Genomic DNA, 17,248 nt, shown 5'->3' on the forward strand with positions numbered 1-17,248 from the left:
AACTCGCTATGAATCCAAACATGCTTTTAAGCTCTATTTGGTAAAAAAAAAGCGGATAAATTAGTTGATGTCGGATGAATTTATTGCAAATAGTGAATAAATTAGTTGATTGAATTTTAAATCAGTGGTTGACCGGCTAATAAATATAAAATAACATACAATATATTTTTATTTCATTCTTTAAAAAATAATGAAAACAAAAATAAGATAAATATGATACGCTATGAACTATTAACTCAAAAACTACTGGAAGTAGCCTCTCAAAATATATTACAAACTCGCTTAGTGGGAAAACCCCTCAAAAAAAACTAGTGAGGAAACAACATAAGTTACGCTACAAGCCAATACAAAGTCATTCGCTAGAACCAATTTGGACTTGTCAAAGTAAACGTTACTCGATTACTTGTTTTTGCCCTTGTGTGTGTGTGGGGTCCCTTCAATAATATTTGTTTGTTCATACTTCATATATGCTACAAAGACTTTTGAATAATACATATATGTGTGTAAACCTGTTTAATTTAAACAATTTTTAATATTTTTCAATTTTAGGAGGAATTTTTTTTATTGATAATTGCAGAAATGGTCCGTTTTTATCCTATTTTAAGATTAAATTTTTAGCTATTTTACTATTTTTTGTATGTAGATATGTAAAGTAATTTGGTGAAGAAAAAACAAAGTAGGATATTTTGGTATATTGAAAAGTCAAAAAGAGACAACTACATACTAACACGTTTGAGAGAAAGGGAGTCTTAATTATTCAAATTGAATATGGAAGTATGCGATCAATTTTCAAAGAAAGTAGTTTTCAAAAGAACTCACAAGGAAAATACAATGAGACACTGACCCTGACCATTGAAAAGGAAGATGCTAATTTTCTTATGGTCAATATTTCTGCCTTAGCTTTACCGATATTCATGATGCTGATGCATGTCTCTCGTACGTGTGAGAAAAGCAATAATATTTTGTGTAACAAATTTTCTAAATGACCAATTGAAAAACACATATTATAATGGTTGAAAAGCAAAAAGTGTTGTGTAACATTTACCTGTTTCAATTTATGAAGTAATACACAAAAAGTTGAGGAGAATTTGTATTAGAGCAATGCTATTTATCAAGAAAGATTTTATCAAGAAATTGTCCCGAAATTAATGTTAGCCAATAAAATCTCAGCCTGGCCGGAAATCATGGGGTGGTGGGTGTTATATATATTTTTTTTATGAAACTTTAATAAATAAGATTAAAATCTAAGGGTGATTATTCTGCCATGTCATTCTTGAATTCATCAAGAAAATCCATTCTTGATATCTAGCATTTTCCTTTGTATTATCTATGGTGTGAATGGAGTTAAATGATTGAGATTAATATGATATTTATAGTATAAACTAAAGTTTGGTCTCATATCCTACCATCATTGGACTGGTGATAAATTCTAATCTCCTACGACAACTTAGCATATACTATGATTCTTTTAAGGTTTGAAGTTTAAAATAATTAAAAGTCAAAAGGCAGTACCAATAATATGTTTTCCGCATTCCATGTTACATCATCTTTGTAATGTGAAACAAATAATTTATTTGAAATATAGTGTTTGATTGTAGGTAAACTTGGACTTTGTGTTTTATTATATTCTTATTGTTGAACACTCGCGCCTGTAAACGCAGGTTTTTGTTTGGTCCCTTCATATTTTAAAGCGGGGTAATCGAGCATGCTAGTGCTGTCTAGGACCCGTGTTAATGTTGCAAACGGTAAATATTTGAAGGTGTAAAATTTCAATAGAAATTTAACCGATCATAAATTTAGAAGGTCTAAATCTTATAGAGCATATTCAACCATAAAAGTTATTCTTTTATGCTAATGTTATTATAAGTGTACTAACTAATTAGTTCCTTGTAAACCTTTATTGTATTGCCATATACTCATTCATGTAAGTCATTGTATTTAGTCTTGAATTCATTTAAAACAGTGTTAATATATAGCATTTTAGAAATAACTAATAAGGTTAATATTTTTCTTTTGTCACCCATATTTCTTCCACTTAATTCATTGCAATGTGTGGTGTGTGCATGTAGTGGCCAGCGAGGGAGGGGGAATTGGAGTTGGGGAGTCACATGAAGGAGAAATATTGGTGGGGGGCAAAATATGGGTAGTTGGAAGGTAAAAAAAGTGCGGTACACTCACTCACTGCTCATATGTATTTTTAGAAAATGTTAGGTGGAGTACACTTCATATGGATTTGTACACTTTGAGAGAGAGAGAGAGAGAGAGAGAGAGAGAGAGAGAGAGAGAGAGAGAGAGAGAGAGAGAGAGAGAGAGAGAGAGAGAGAATTGACATGATTAATGTGATATATTGGTCAATGTGATATATTGGTCATTGGTTACGTGATAGAAAGAAAGATAGAGATCCTTCAAAAAAAAAAAAGAAAGAAAGATAGAGATAAAATGAGTTTTGAAAATATGGATATACATTTTTTTTTGTCATGTAGTTTTGTGGCTAAAATTTATCTTTTTTAAGGTAAATAAGTGGGGTGTCTGAAGTTCGAATCTCGACCCTTACATATAACAATACATGTTTCTGTCAACTGAGTTATGTTCACGGAGACTATGGATATACATTTATTATTGTTGTATTTAGTAAAAAAAAGTATATTATTGTTGTATATATTTATTACGCAAGCTCATATGTTTTTTATGCATATAGTTTCATTGTGTGTGATATCTGTATACATGTACTTAATATTGATTTTTCATATTTTAGACTAAATTAATACGAGTAATAATAAGGAATGTATTTGAAAAATGAATAAAAAATATGATTTCAACCGAACAAAATTGGATTTTAATCACTATGTTACGAAACTAATCCTCAACAGATTCAACCACGTGATTCTAATCACTTAAAACCTACTTTTTTTTGTCAGGTAGTTTAGTGGTTAAAAATTTATTTTTTTAAGTTAAATAAGTGAGGTGTTCGAGGTTCAAACTTCAACTCTGTATATATTATGTAATGTTCCTACCAATCGAGCTAAGTTCACAATGACACTCAAAACCCAATTCTAATAACCTTGCTCTAGAAGCTCAAAAAACACGACTTTAAGGCATTTTCAGTACAAATTATTAACATACTCCCTCTGGTCACTATTATAAGCAAATTTCTACTTTTTAGATTCATTCAATAAATGATGTATGTGGTCTATAATATAGACCACATACATCATTTATTGAATGAACCTAAAAAATCGAAATTTGCTTATAATAGTGACCGGAGGGAGTAAGCATTAGTATTTTGTTGAGATGAGTGTTGACTTTCCACAACTTTTTTTACACTCTAATTCTTAAATTCCCTTTGTGCAACGAAGGACAATTTTTTATGAAAAATGAAAAATGTAAAAAGAAATGGTTAAAAAGTTAATCAATCATTGTATCCTATTAGCACACGAAACTAGTGATCTTTTTTATTTTTAAAATTGATATGCTCCCCTATCGGTAGTAAAAAAAAAACGATGTCACCACAATATAAAAAGGAGGCAAGAAGTCAATTTATGAAGCAGAAATAGCTTGCTTCTGGTGAAGGCTTGCAGTAATTTTATAGTATACTATGAATTTGACCATTTTGGACAAACTCATTTATAATAATAATCTTATATTTAATAATTTGATATTGCATTCTTTATATGATCAAAACCAAAATATATGCAATCCGTTTGATGCACTTGTTTGATTTCTTTAATCTCTATGACGTCAATTAACACGATTAGGTGTACCAACGGCTTACCTTATAATCTGAATTCCCACGAACATTTTATTTGTCTTCTCTAATCAATCTCGACAATGATATTAATAATTAAAATTTGACAATAGCCCGTGTCACCAGATTAATTAACTTGTCCCACGTTAACAAGAGAGTAATAATAAATTACAATTAAGAAAACTCTGAAGCATGGGGACCGCGTGGATTGAGGACGTACGTACGAAATTTTTTGTTTTGTTTTTCTATTGAAAAGTACTCTGTATATGACTTAAATAAATACTCCCTCCGGTCAAATTTATAAAAAAAAATGACTTTTTAGGTACATTGAATAATTAATGTATCCGGACATATTTATGGGTTAGATACATTAATTATTGAATGTACCTAAAAAGTTGTTTTTTGCTTATATATATGACCGGAGGGAGTATAGTATTTTGCTTGCATTATACTCCCTCCGTTTCAAAATGAGTGTCGCTTTAGCGAAAAAAATTTGTTTCAAAATGAGTGTCGCTTTCAGTTTCCAATGCAATAATAACTTTTTCTTTTCAATTGTACCCTCCAATTATACTCTGCACACTACTTCCAAAGTATTACTTTTAAAACTAACCAATAGTTAATAAGGATAATTTGGTAAAATAACCAATTTCTTTCTTTTAATCATTGCATTTCTTAATATGTGTGTAAACACCTAAAACGACACTCATTTTAAAACGGAGGGAGTAAAAATTTGTCGGGGAGTACCTGGTCTAAAGAATTGGAGTAGCAAGAAACTTGCATGACATCCTTAAAAGACATTTAACAAATAAATAATCTACTTTTATACTTTTTTATTATTTATCTATTTTAATAAGACTAATTAGTCAACATGAACTCCAACACCGTCTTTTTTCAAGTGTGAGTCACTCCATTATACTCCATTCGTCCCATATTACTTGACACAGTTGACTCTGGCACTTATATTAATGCATATTTTTTATCTTTAATATCTTTAATTCTCTATTAGAAAAAATTATGAAAATTTAATATTTTAAAAATACTCATCAAGATGAATTCAACAACATCTTACATGATACTCCCTCCGGTCACTATTATAAGCAAAAATTGGCTTTTTAGGTTCATTCAGTAAATGATGTATGTGGTCTATATATAGACTACATACATCATTTATTGAATGAATCTTGTACTTGCAAAAGTACGGTAAGGATTCTAGGGCTAAGAATCGTGTACTAGGGTTTTAGACTGATGATTAGATGCCTTGAGAATGCTCTCAAGAGTGGTATTTATAGCCTGCTATGGGCTTGGGCTTTGGTTGCTTGGTTCCCAAGCAACAGGGGTATTTGTGTATTTTGGGGCTTTTGGGCGGTTTCTAGAGGCTTCTAGAAGCTTGATGAGGCGGCGCCCTTTAGGGGGCGCGCCAGGGCTCAGGAATCCTTCTGGAGGGCGCCCAGGCCCTTCCAGAGGGCGCCCAGGCCTTTCTGGAGGGCTTAAAGCCTTCTTTGGAGGGTTCCCATGCCCTTAGGAATGTGATGACGGTCCACAGCCCCCCAAGCGCGAGTCTTGGGACAAGGCGAAGTGATTGACGACGTGCGAAGAGTCTCTCTGGGATCATTTGATTCCTTTTAGGAAGATGACGGTCCAAATCTAAAAAGTAAACTTTTGCTTATAATATTGACCGGAGGGAGTAATGTTTATCTTTGTATATTAATTAGAAAAATACAGTCAAATTATATTAAGTCAATATTGTACATTGTCAAATAGGTCATCTATTGTAGAACGAAGGGAGTACCGTCGTTGGTGACTAACCTAACATATCACCTAACTGTATTGTTATGACAACTAAAATGATCTACTCTTATTCCTCACCAAAATGAACCAAAGCCATTAAACCACGTGTTAGAGAGTTCTTGGGAGCACTAGGAGCAACACGAAGCTAAAAGGCTAGAGGGAAATACTCCCTCAGTCCCTATATGTAAACCCCTTTGCCTTTTTCACATTTCTTAAAAAAAGTTGTTAGTGTAATTAATGTGTCTATTTTGTGTGTTAATATTACCAAATTGTTCTTTGTTTGTATATGTGTCTTAAATTTGACTTTACATATTTCAAGACAAGTTAGTAGTATTAAGTAGGGGCATGTTTAGGAAAAAAAATAATAAATGCATCTAGTAATTTGTAAAGGAGTTTACATTTATGGACAAATATAAAATCAAATGGATGGTTACATATAGAGACGGAGGGAATACTAAACTTTCTTAGAAAAATCATCCCCGATAACATCACGGTGCAATATGATTAGCTATTCAACAATATATATCGTGTTTTGTGCTAAAGTTGAAGTGATTTGCTTTATAACACATGATGCATTTCGGGATGATTTTAGGATCAATCAGTTCGTTGTATGTATCATTGCTGAAAGCTAGATTATCAAGATACTTTAACATTATATCTCCACTCAAATTTTTAAGGTCTGCTTAAGAATATAAGTGCGAAAAAGAAGATTTGGAATGAGCAAAGAAAAATGAAAGAAAGGAGAGACCACCATCAACTTGAATGGGAGAGTTTTTTTTTTCCTTTCTTTTTTTCATGTTAAACAATTCTCTCAATACGGAGGAACTCAAATCGGAGGAAAATTTGATATTACTTAAATTCCTTAAATCATTTTTGTATCTCCCCCATCAAATCAAATTAAAAATAATAAAAAAAGTAATCTCAAAATAATATCAGGTGGAGGGAAATGAAAGAAAGAATAGCTCTCCATCAACTTGTTATATATTACTTGAAGGGATTAGATTAGTTCTTTCAATTCAATTTTTGTTGTTAGAATACCCTCAAAATAAAAAATATTTTCTATAAAATTTACTCTCTCAAATATGATGCATGACTTCTTTCTCTCTATTTTCCTCTCGTTCCTTCCCTCCAAAGTCTTTTTTCTCCCTTTCTCTTCAAACTCGCAAACACACTCTTAATATTGAGTATATGAGCCATATCTCTTATATATATTTCATTTAAATCATTCATAATTAATATGAGACTAATCACTCACACTTAAACTCGAACGCTATTTATAGTGTATTTGACATGTATAAAAAAATAAATAATCCTAAAACCACAATTAAAAAGAAACAAATGGAGTATCCTTCATCTAGCTCATTCATAATTGACGTGAGACTAATCAGTCACACACTCATGCTTGATGGCTTGAACTTCAACAAAATCTTAATAGAAATGCATGTTCGCACTTGTTGGACGTCAATTTAATTTCTATATGGAATATTATTTTTAACAATACGAGTGTTCTTTCGAACAAATAGACTTTTTTTTCTACCAAAAAGTAAAGCTTTTTAATCGTGTGTAGTCTTCTTTATTCTTGCATTTTATAGAAAACAATTTAGGACACCTCCAATTTCACAATTGTTTTCAAGTCAAACACACTAGACTCTTCGAGTTTTAGGTTATATGAAGTCTTTAAAAGAGAACGCACCTTGTTATAGATAGTGCTAATTATTGTTTTAAGGGAAATGCTAATAAGTATCTTAATTCTTAAGGGCACTATTTTAGAGTTTAAAGTAGTAAATTTTTATGAAAATATATGTATTAAGTGCATTGAAAATTGAAATGTTTAACTTTTTAAATAAATGCATTGAAATAACTTCTTTATTTAGTATCCTTAAAAAGCGCCCTAATGACACTCGTTAGCAAGACTCTTGTTTTAAATCATCTGCAACTATATGGTCTAACTGTGCAATCTTTAAATTTCTTATTTCTAAGTGCATTTGATTCATTCATACGTCTATACGCTAGAAATCTACCATGAGTTGTTTCTTGCATGTGCTTCAACATTGACGATTACTTTTGTCCCCACGCCAATACTAGATATCATATGGCCTTTAAGCTTTCATATGGTTCATTCTCAAACCACTTCGTGCCAATATTCAGGTACTATTTTTAATGTCAATAGACACTACTCATTCATGCATCCGTGATTGTAAATTTTCAATATATAAAGCACCCAACACGTGACATTTCCAATCCTTGAAAGTCTTTAAAACTAATGTCTTAGAAGCATATAAAGAAAGCGCCTTGTGCATGCATAAATCCAAGTTCCAATTTCAAAGATTATATGATTTTATTAAAAAAAAATAAAATTATATGATTTTGTTGCTTATATAAGAGTATTGGGATAAAAAGACCCATTAGGCACATCAAATAGGTTTTTCATAAATTCAACAAAGTAAACACTTAAACACAAGCTTATCATCAAAAGCACAGTCAAATAGAAAATCATAAGTTCCAATTTCAATCGTCAATACAATCTCAAGAAGAATGGATATAGAATCCACATCCAAGCTATTGTTAGAAGTTGATAATATGGTGGAAACTTTATAATTTAATTTGTATATTACTACAATGGTGTGTTATTTAGGTACACATTGTAACTTGATATTGTAGTAAATGATTAAGACGCGTCCAATAGTATAATTATTAGGTTCGAGTCCATTTTAGGGTATGAGTCATGGTTTTTTTGAAGGATCTAGAAAGATCCATTTTGATGAGTCATTGACTAAGTTGTTAGAATCTTATGTTATAAATAAGTGATTGATCATTGTAACCATTATCAAATAAATTAATGAAGAATTTAGTTATAGTACTTTATAGTTATAGTTGAAACTTTTAATTCCTTTTAGAGTAATTTTCCTCAATTAATAAACAACCCCAAAAGTTGTTCATAACAATATCTCATGATGGATTCTTTCATATCACATGAGAGTCTATTGAAATCTTCGCCTTCGATTATAAAAGAGAGATAAATAAAATGTACACAGAGAAAGTGATTTAGGGATATAGATGTATACACTTGAGAAAACACAAGAAAATAAATAAATTGAGGGGGTCCATTTTCGTGAGGAGGGCATACATTTACAGTTAAAACTCTATAAATTAATAATGTCAGGACCGGAGAAATTTATTAATTTAGAGAGTTATTAATTTATCGATAAATTAATAATTATTAATTTAAATAGTTTTTAAGTAATTATACTGTACATACCAAACAAAAAGGCAAATTAGTTTATGTCTCTTAGAATTACGTTGCAGCGAACCTTGAGACTCAACGTATATTAGTAACTACTGTGTTCATATGCATTGGAAATCAATAATGACTTTTGAAGTACAGTAAATGTAAACAAGAGGAACAAATGTGTTCAACGTATTCTTAATATATTTTTTTCAGTTTCTATGAATTATTAATTTATGATTTTCTTGGGACCGAAAATTATAAAGGGATCTCCCGAAAAATTATTATCTTATTATTTTATCGAGTTTTTCAATTTTTTACATTGGCCCAAGTCGCGACCGAACATATTTATTATTTTAGAGAGTTTATTAATTTACCGAGTATTAATTTAAAGAGTTTCTACTGTATATAGAGAAAAAATAATATAAAAGTTAAAAACCGTATAAACATTGGATTTCATGTTGGTCGTATCAACTCAAATTTGTCTTCAATTCTTAATGTCTTCTAATGAATTTTCCATTTTAAAACACTGAACTTTCGAGTGTTTTGCATAAGATACTATTAATGGTTGGAAAAAAGATTCTTAGTTTTCTTGTTATACATCAAAGTGGAAGAAGATACACTTCTTAACAAAACTGGGATTATAACAAGAAAAAAATCTGAGAATATTATGGATGAAAGAAATTTCTCAACCATTAATCATTAGATATGATAAGAAAAAAATTAACACTTTGTAGAGTTTTTTTTTTTTTGACAAAACACTTAGTAGAGTTAATAACATATTTTAATATCTTTAAAAAATAAAAAAAAACCTCACTAGGCATCATTTCATCTTCTGGCAAGTTTAGCACTCTCCTCACAAATATCGTTAAATTTATGAGTCTCATGAAATCGGTAAAAATTATTCATATTTATCACATGGCGAATAGTGGCAAATGTCTTTGATTAATAGGGCTCAAGTCAAGATACATGATTTCATTATTTTAATGTTGTTCATGGGGTTATACTAATCTTTTATGTAGCGGATAATGTTGACACTATTGCTCACAAAATTTATTTGCAAATATAGTTTGTGACAGAAGTTTCACTTTGATGTTATATGAGTATTGTCAATATGTTGTTTTAAGCTGATTTAACCGTTGTTTCAAATGGGTGGAGTGAAACGGGTGATTTGGCCGAGTTAAAATACTCTCCATTTGTCAAAATAAATGGATGATACAATTTAGAGAGACGCAAAAAGAGATAGTTGATATTTTAATTAAGGGTCATGTTAACCAGTGCCCCGGACACTAGTTAAGCAGTTAAATATGGAAAGAAAAAACAAAGTCAACGTTAAAATAACATTTTTTCAAGTTTCAAAAAGTAAAATACACAGTTTTCGAGAAAACATTTCCTTTTATAATTTCTTAACCAGTGCCTCGGGGGCATCGGTTAACATTTCCCTTTAATTAAATGGATTCCACCATCATTAATCACTTTACTCCCTCCATCCCATAATACACGACACAATTGACTCTATTACGCATGCCGATGCATAATTTTGAGCTTAAATGTCTTGAATTATACTCCCTCCGGTCACATTTATAAGCAAAAAAACACTTTTTTGATTCATTCAATGTTTAATGTATTTGGTCAATATATAGACCAAATACATTATGTATTCAATGAACCTAAAAAGTGTTTTTTTGCTTATAAATGTGACCGGAGGGAGTATGTTAGAAAAAATTATGAAAATTTGATATTTTGAAAATACTCATCGAGACGAATCTAACGACATCTTATATGATATTATTTATTTTTATATATTAGTAGAAAAATACGGTCAAACTAAGTTAGGTCAAAATTGCAAATTTTCAAATGAGTCATGTATTGCGGGACGGAGGGAGTATAATTTTTTTCAAGATTTTTTATGTTTTTATCTCTCTATGAAGGAAACAGAGACAATTGTAAATGAAGATGATCTTGACTCGATTTGACCAAATAGAAAGTTTTTTTTTTTTTTGAAAGAATGACCAAATAGAAAGTTGTTATTGGTCTAAAGTGTAAAATCATTTTATCCACTCGGTCGGTTCATGTCCTTTTTCTGAAATAAAAACAAAAAGTTTATTTAAAAAATGGAAAGTGATGCTTACTCCTATGTCTGTCCTATGTCCTATGGTAATCATAAAACCATTCAGCCAATCATGAATCACCCATCATTTTCCTTAAAACAACAAACAATACTTTTAATTTATAGATCCACCACTAGTAATTGAACAACTCATCACTCACACATTCATCATCATCTCTCTCTACAAAAACAAAGGGTCTCACACTCACACGTTCATCACTACCCTTCTTCACTAAGCTTTGAAATGGCGTCAAAACAAACCCAACCTAGTAAACGCGACGTCGTGTTATCCCTCACAGCTTCTCAACAAACCGAAACCATGACACCGAAGAACGAAGACATGCAGTTAATCGTTCACGAACAGAAGGAGAATTACGTCACCGAGTTTCGTAACTACGAAGATGACGCTTGGTACACCGTCAGTGTTACGTTGGAAGGAAATGAATCTCTGCGAGTCAAGTACGAAAAGAACACTGATGAGATTGATAATTTGTTCGAACCCGGGTTTTTCAACTCCATGGAAGATCTTCAAGAGTTTGAGACACGGTTCAGACCTCTTTCTGTTCAGGTTCAGGATCACGAGTGTCGGGAGCTGGTTCCAGGTGTTAGGGTTTGTGCTTCGCAGGAGTTCAGTGCTCATGACCTTCGTTTCTATGATGCTGTTGTTGATACGGTTCGTCTTTTTCTTCTATCTGTATTTTTTTTTTTCCAAACGCCATTTTCAGTTTTTAGCATTTTTGCTATTATTACTGTGTTGTTAATGATATTTTTGAGTTATTAGCAGTAATGAAGTTAAATATTATTGGGGCAATAACAACAGTGCGTTAGTTTTTTTTTATTTTTTATTTTATTTTGGACATTGATGTGTTTTTGGATAGTTTTTCGTTAGATTTTCATTTCAGACATTGATTGGTTGTGTGTGGTTTAAATGGAACTTTAATAGAATTTTTTTTGAAACTTTGTTCAATTTCATGCATCTTAGTTTGCGTAAATGCCTGTATATTACTCCCTCCGGTCCTATTTACAAGAAACAATTTACTTTTTAGATACATTAAATAATTTATGTATTTGGTTTAGGTTCTTGACTAGATACATACATTATTTAATGTATCTAAAAAGTCAACTTTTTCTTGTAATTAGGACCGGAGGGAGTAATTGATTTGGGGGATTTGAAGGGTTAGTTAGAGTTCCATCGTTATGCATCCATGGGTGTTTTTGTAAGGGATAATAGTCATTTTAGTCTTAAATGTGTAACCGGCAACAATAATAGTTCTTCAATCTATTGAAATTTTGAAATAGCATCTGATTGTGCATTTTGTTAGTCAAAACAGTCCATTGCGTTAAAGTAGTACCGACATTAACTCTTTTCATATATAGACTGATATGACGATAACTAAGTACTTATAATATGGCGATAACTAAGTACTTATAAGGACTAATATGACAATATGTAAATATATTGAGTGAATAATATGACAATATTAACGAAACATTTTAACATAAAAACTATTTTGACTAGCAGTGCACAATCAAGGACTTTTTTAAAATTTTGATACATTGAAGGACTATTAATGTGGCTATTCATTACATATTCAGGGACCAAAATGACTACTGCTTCGTTTTTGTAATTAAATGCATACATTAATGGGTAGACAAACACTAGCATTAAGTGTGAAGAAATTTTATTTCATAGTCGATGAAAATCGACTCACTTGGTAAAGAGTACTCACATAAGATTGTGTGTTCAACTCTCGCGGTTAGTGTGAGGTCTTTTTTTTGGTCGTTAACTCTGTTAGTTTTTGTCTGAACCTTGAGGTCTCTCTTGATCCGAACTCAGCTTACTTAAACTTTTTCTCAAAAGTCTATAGTAAATTATATGTCTTTACCCCTAATAGATTATTTAATTACACTCTTCTTCATGTACTACTCTTTATTCTATTTTAATTACTTAAATAAATATTTTTATGATATCATACTAACTTTGAATCATCATTATGTAAAAAATAATTCATTTCTTTATAATTTTAAATGTCAATGATGATTGAATTTGAATATTTTATTATGCAAAAAGTGGACCAGCAATACCCCTTTTCTCCACATTTTATACCTTACATTTTGGTCGCTGTGCTATTAGAAATAAAGGAAGCATAGATTTTACAAAAGAGGAGAGGGAAATGTAATTCAAACATCTCTCGGGGGAGGAGAGTGTAATATTCTTTAATATGTTTGACATTAGAGGGGAAGGGGAGTGTAATTTAAGCATCTCTTATGGGAAGGGAAGTGCAATTTTCTCTAAAGTTTATGATTAAACAAAATTTTCGAAAATCAAAATCTAGAAGCATTCTATATTAGAGCTTTGCATTGCCATTCTCTGGGATAACTGCTGTAGCAGCAGCATCTAGGATCAGGAGTTGAAGTTTTAGCTATGAGTTGGTCTTTTTTGTACTAAATTTTAGCTATGAATCTATATTTGATTGTGAAATTGATGTTTTTATAGGTGAAAGAACGCAAGCATTCTCGCAAAAAAGACGCAGAGTGCTTGTGTACCTTTATACTGTCTTGGTCACATGGGCCAAATGTTGGAAAATTGACTTCTGCAGAAATTTGCAACATTTGCCTTGTGCAGCCTGTACTAGAGTATGATCCAGCTGTGGCTTCATTCTTGGATATTACAAGGAGGAGAATAGAATCACAATCTGGACAGGAAATGGTGGTGTACTGCAACACAGGAATAGATGCTAATAACCACACTGAAATAAAAACTAAGAGCAAAATGGGTTATTTTGAACGAATGCAAAAGGTGAGTAGCGTGTGTATCTTTATGTTCCATGAGTACTTTCCATTAGTTTGTATGCTGAGAAAATAGCAGTATATGATTATTGGATGTATTTTCTGTCTTTGACATCATATATCCCTCTCCAGTTCCAGCGAAAACGCCGGGCCAAGCGATCTGCTTTGGGTACCGGTTCTTCTGAAGGTGCCAAGCAAACTGTTTTGGGTGCCAGTTCTCCTGAAGGGGCCAAGCGATCTGTTTTGGGTGCCAGTTCTCCAGAAGGTTTGTTTCTGTGCAATAGTAGAGGTTGATACTAAAATTGGATTCAACTCATTGTGTTTTGATTCAGAAATAGTTTATGCTTTTATGATATTTTTACGATTCTCTTCATATGATTGCCCTTGTGACTCTGTTAGGATCTTGGTAACCATGGTTGTCAAAATTGAACCAACACTTAGAATTTTATTATTTCAGTATTTATTTACCAGACCAGTAGAATCATGTCAGCTTCTACTGGACTGTTAAATGAGTAGAATTGCATTCAAGTGTAACTTGACATTGATACTGTAAAATTGTTGGAACAATAACAAACATTGTGTGACACATATTAACCTCTTGCCCTGCATCTTTTGAGATGAGTGGGCTGTGATACAATTTGAATGGATGGATGGTTGTTGAGCTTGAAATGAAAAAATGTAGTAGTTTTTCTGGATGTGCTAACAAAAGGAATTCGACTGCTTGGATTTGCTTACAATGATTAGCTTTGCTATTTATTTAATTTTTCTTAATGCTTGCTATTAGCGTCTTTGCTCTATTTCTCAAATTAATGAGTTCCATTACCATTTATTTATGTTGTTCGGATCATTGTTTCTCTTTTTCTTCGGGTAGATCTATTGATATGGCCGTTACTTATCATAATTGTTATCTCTTCCTACTTAAAAGGTAATAACTTTCTGCATTCTATTTTAAGAGATATTTCATGTTAATCTCTGTTTAAGATTATTATACGTGTTTTATAGATACAACCCTTCTAGTAGGGGGTGGTCTTACCCTGGGACTTGGGAGACCTTGCTTGGTTCTAGGTAGAACTTGCGAAATGGGGATGCCTGCTTAATACTTTCTCTAACCTTATGCATGTTCAAATAAACTGATTCAGACCTTCTTTGCTCTCCACCATGCTCTACACCCATTTATCATTTTTATCTACTTTGGCCTTCACTCAGTGTGCAATTGTTCTGTATATTTTTTATGTTAATGTTCTTGAAATATAAATCTTCAATTCCTCAGTTTTTCAAATTTTTGGTTCTAGTTGGCCTTGTGGAAGATAAAGAGTTGAAAGGAAAAAGAAATGTGTGCATGATATTGATGGGAAATCTTGATAAACAATTATGTCCATCAACAGCTGTTGAGTTTTTATACAAGCATACTCAAGTATCAGCTAGTATATTCATTTTTCCAAGTTTATCATCGGAGATATATACCAGGGGTGCCATCATGTTGCAAACTGAGAGGGATTTTCAAAAGCTTTGTGACTTTTTGACAAATCCAAAACACATCATAACATCTTCAACTGGCAGGTATTATGTTTGTGTATATTTCTTAAAACATTGATGTCTGTGCTATATATTTGACGAGTAACTTACTTTTGTTATTTACTATCGGTTCAACTGTGAAGAGTGAATGCCTGATTCATCAACCTAAGTTATAATTTTAACAAAGCTTCCAGGTTGTTTTGGTGATAATTTAGTAATTTAACCCACAATGCTTAGAAAAAAGGCTTTGGATCTGCAAGCCTAGGCAAGAGAATTCTGTATATGTTATGTATTATTGTTTTCATTTGCCATTCAAACCTCTTCACTGTCTGTTTTCAGGCCATGGGTGATAATTGAAAAACAAGTGGGTCTCAAAAATATCAAAGCATCAATAGGAACACTGTTTCCTAAATCTGAGGTAAGTTTATACACAATTTTCTTTCCTCCTCTTTTCTGACTAAGAATAATTTAATAGCATGGTAGTAGAGCATGGCCGACCAACTGAGGCAAAAAAGAATTATTTGTATTTGTAAATAAGTACATTAATCAATTTTACACTAGCACCTGGTCCCCTGATGAGAACGGATGCCTTTAAATATGTAATCCTTATTATAACCTTCCAGCTAACTTTGTAGTTTTAATAAGTTGTGCCACCACTGAGTTCACTTAATTGGGCACCAGGGCCTGCAGAGTTTAATTAGGCGCATGCAATGTTAGCTAAATGTAATTCTTCGCATATTTTTTCGGTTACTGCATAATATTTTGTTTTTGCAGAATGCACCACAGGATGGAAAGAGTAAAGTGCGCAACAATTTGAAGATTGTTTACTCAGGAACTCAAGAATTCAAGACAGCCAGTGCTATGAGGGATTTGTATTCGGAATTTGCTGATCACCAAAAGCGGCTGCACAAGAAGCTTGCATTTTTGGAAGGAAGTGTTTATGAAATCTGAAACTAGGTTCTATAGGAAGTGTTTCATATACAATTTTGCGGGATTTGTTAATATAACCTTTCTGGTATAGCTTTAGAGGACAAGTAGATCTTAATTTACTCTTTAGCACAAGTTCAATCCTCACCTGAGATAAGAACCATGCAGTCACATTCAATTTTACCCAATCTTTTTTATTTTTTTTTATCATGCATGCTTTGAATCTGAAAGTATTACAGAGTAATGAGTTTTGCAACTCAGTAACGAGCAATTCCTATACAAAGTACATATTTGCCGATATAATAATGGTCAAGTCTAACCGTAAATGTATCCCATTTGATAACTACTAGGGACATTATTTGCAAAGGCCGAAATTCGAACCCTGAATTCTTCACTTCTACACATGTGTGAATTTAGCCACTACGTTTCTTGGCCGAAAAATAAAAAATAATGGCCAAGTCTATGCTGCACAAGTGAGATAAGTTTTACACAATTCATAAGCATGTTTTGACCATTGGATCAAATAAGATGTGATGATTCAATGGTAAAAAACAAACTTATGCATAGTGCAAGACTAATTTACTTGTGCACAATAGACCTATAATATTAGCTCTTATTTGTTTAAGTTTTTCTTTAAATTTTGTTATGGGTTAATTATGTTTTTGGTCCCTACAAAATTGCGACCTTGTAAGTTTAGTCCTTACTTAATTTTAATAGCATTTTTAATCCCTACAAAAAAAAATTTACTTATAATTTTAGTCCCTGCTAAAATAAATTTTGTTTAATTATCCTTAAACTCTTAAATTTTTTTACGATTCTTTTTATACAAGTTTAGAACACTATGAAAGGTTCATTTACTAAAATCTATAATTTTTTAACATGAAATAAATTAAATATGAATTTTTTAAAACGACAAAAGTTTAAGATATAAGTAACAAAAATATGGACGTAGAAATCAAATTTTTGCGATATTTTTTTCGGAGGACCTTTTAATAACGTTCTTAACACGCCTGTAAAAAATTGTTGAAAAACTTAAGAGTTTAAGCATAAATTAAACAAATTTGGATTGAGTAAGGACTAATATTGAGTGCAGAAATTTTTTGTAGGGATTAAAAATACTATTAAAATTAAGTAATGACTAAACTTA

At 31.7% G+C, this 17,248-nt stretch overlaps 1 protein-coding gene across 4 annotated transcripts; it reads left to right on the forward strand.

Moving 5' to 3' along the window:
* The first annotated feature begins 11,067 nt into the window (after positions 1-11,067).
* On the forward strand, positions 11,068-16,289 carry LOC146940675 (uncharacterized). 4 transcript variants are annotated; one of them, XM_085754404.1, is made up of 6 exons: positions 11,068-11,542; positions 13,367-13,669; positions 13,792-13,948; positions 14,952-15,219; positions 15,514-15,592; positions 15,949-16,289. In XM_085754404.1, the coding sequence occupies exons 1-6, from the start codon at positions 11,114-11,116 to the stop codon at positions 16,123-16,125; spliced, it is 1,413 nt and encodes a 470-aa protein (XP_085610530.1). In that variant the 5' UTR covers positions 11,068-11,113; the 3' UTR covers positions 16,126-16,289. The 4 variants fall into 4 exon arrangements, with proteins under 4 accessions (XP_085610530.1, XP_085610531.1, XP_085610532.1 ...); XM_085754405.1 differs by having other exon boundaries at positions 13,792-13,924; XM_085754406.1 differs by having other exon boundaries at positions 13,496-13,669.
* The last annotated feature ends 959 nt before the right edge of the window (positions 16,290-17,248 follow it).

This window comes from Medicago sativa, chromosome 3 (genome assembly GCF_051527215.1).
Source record: "Medicago sativa cultivar Bolivia chromosome 3, Bolivia_mono, whole genome shotgun sequence".
Classification (NCBI taxonomy): domain Eukaryota; kingdom Viridiplantae; phylum Streptophyta; class Magnoliopsida; order Fabales; family Fabaceae; genus Medicago; species Medicago sativa.

Bases quoted from the DNA above. Each gene is read 5' to 3' on its own strand.
- LOC146940675 (XM_085754404.1), top strand. From the start codon at position 11,114: ATGGCGTCAAAACAAACCCAACCTAGTAAACGCGACGTCGTGTTATCC. The intron at 11,543-13,366 runs GTTCGTCTTTTT...ATGTTTTTATAG, and splicing joins ATGATGCTGTTGTTGATACG to GTGAAAGAACGCAAGCATTC. The intron at 15,593-15,948 runs GTAAGTTTATAC...TTGTTTTTGCAG, and splicing joins CACTGTTTCCTAAATCTGAG to AATGCACCACAGGATGGAAA.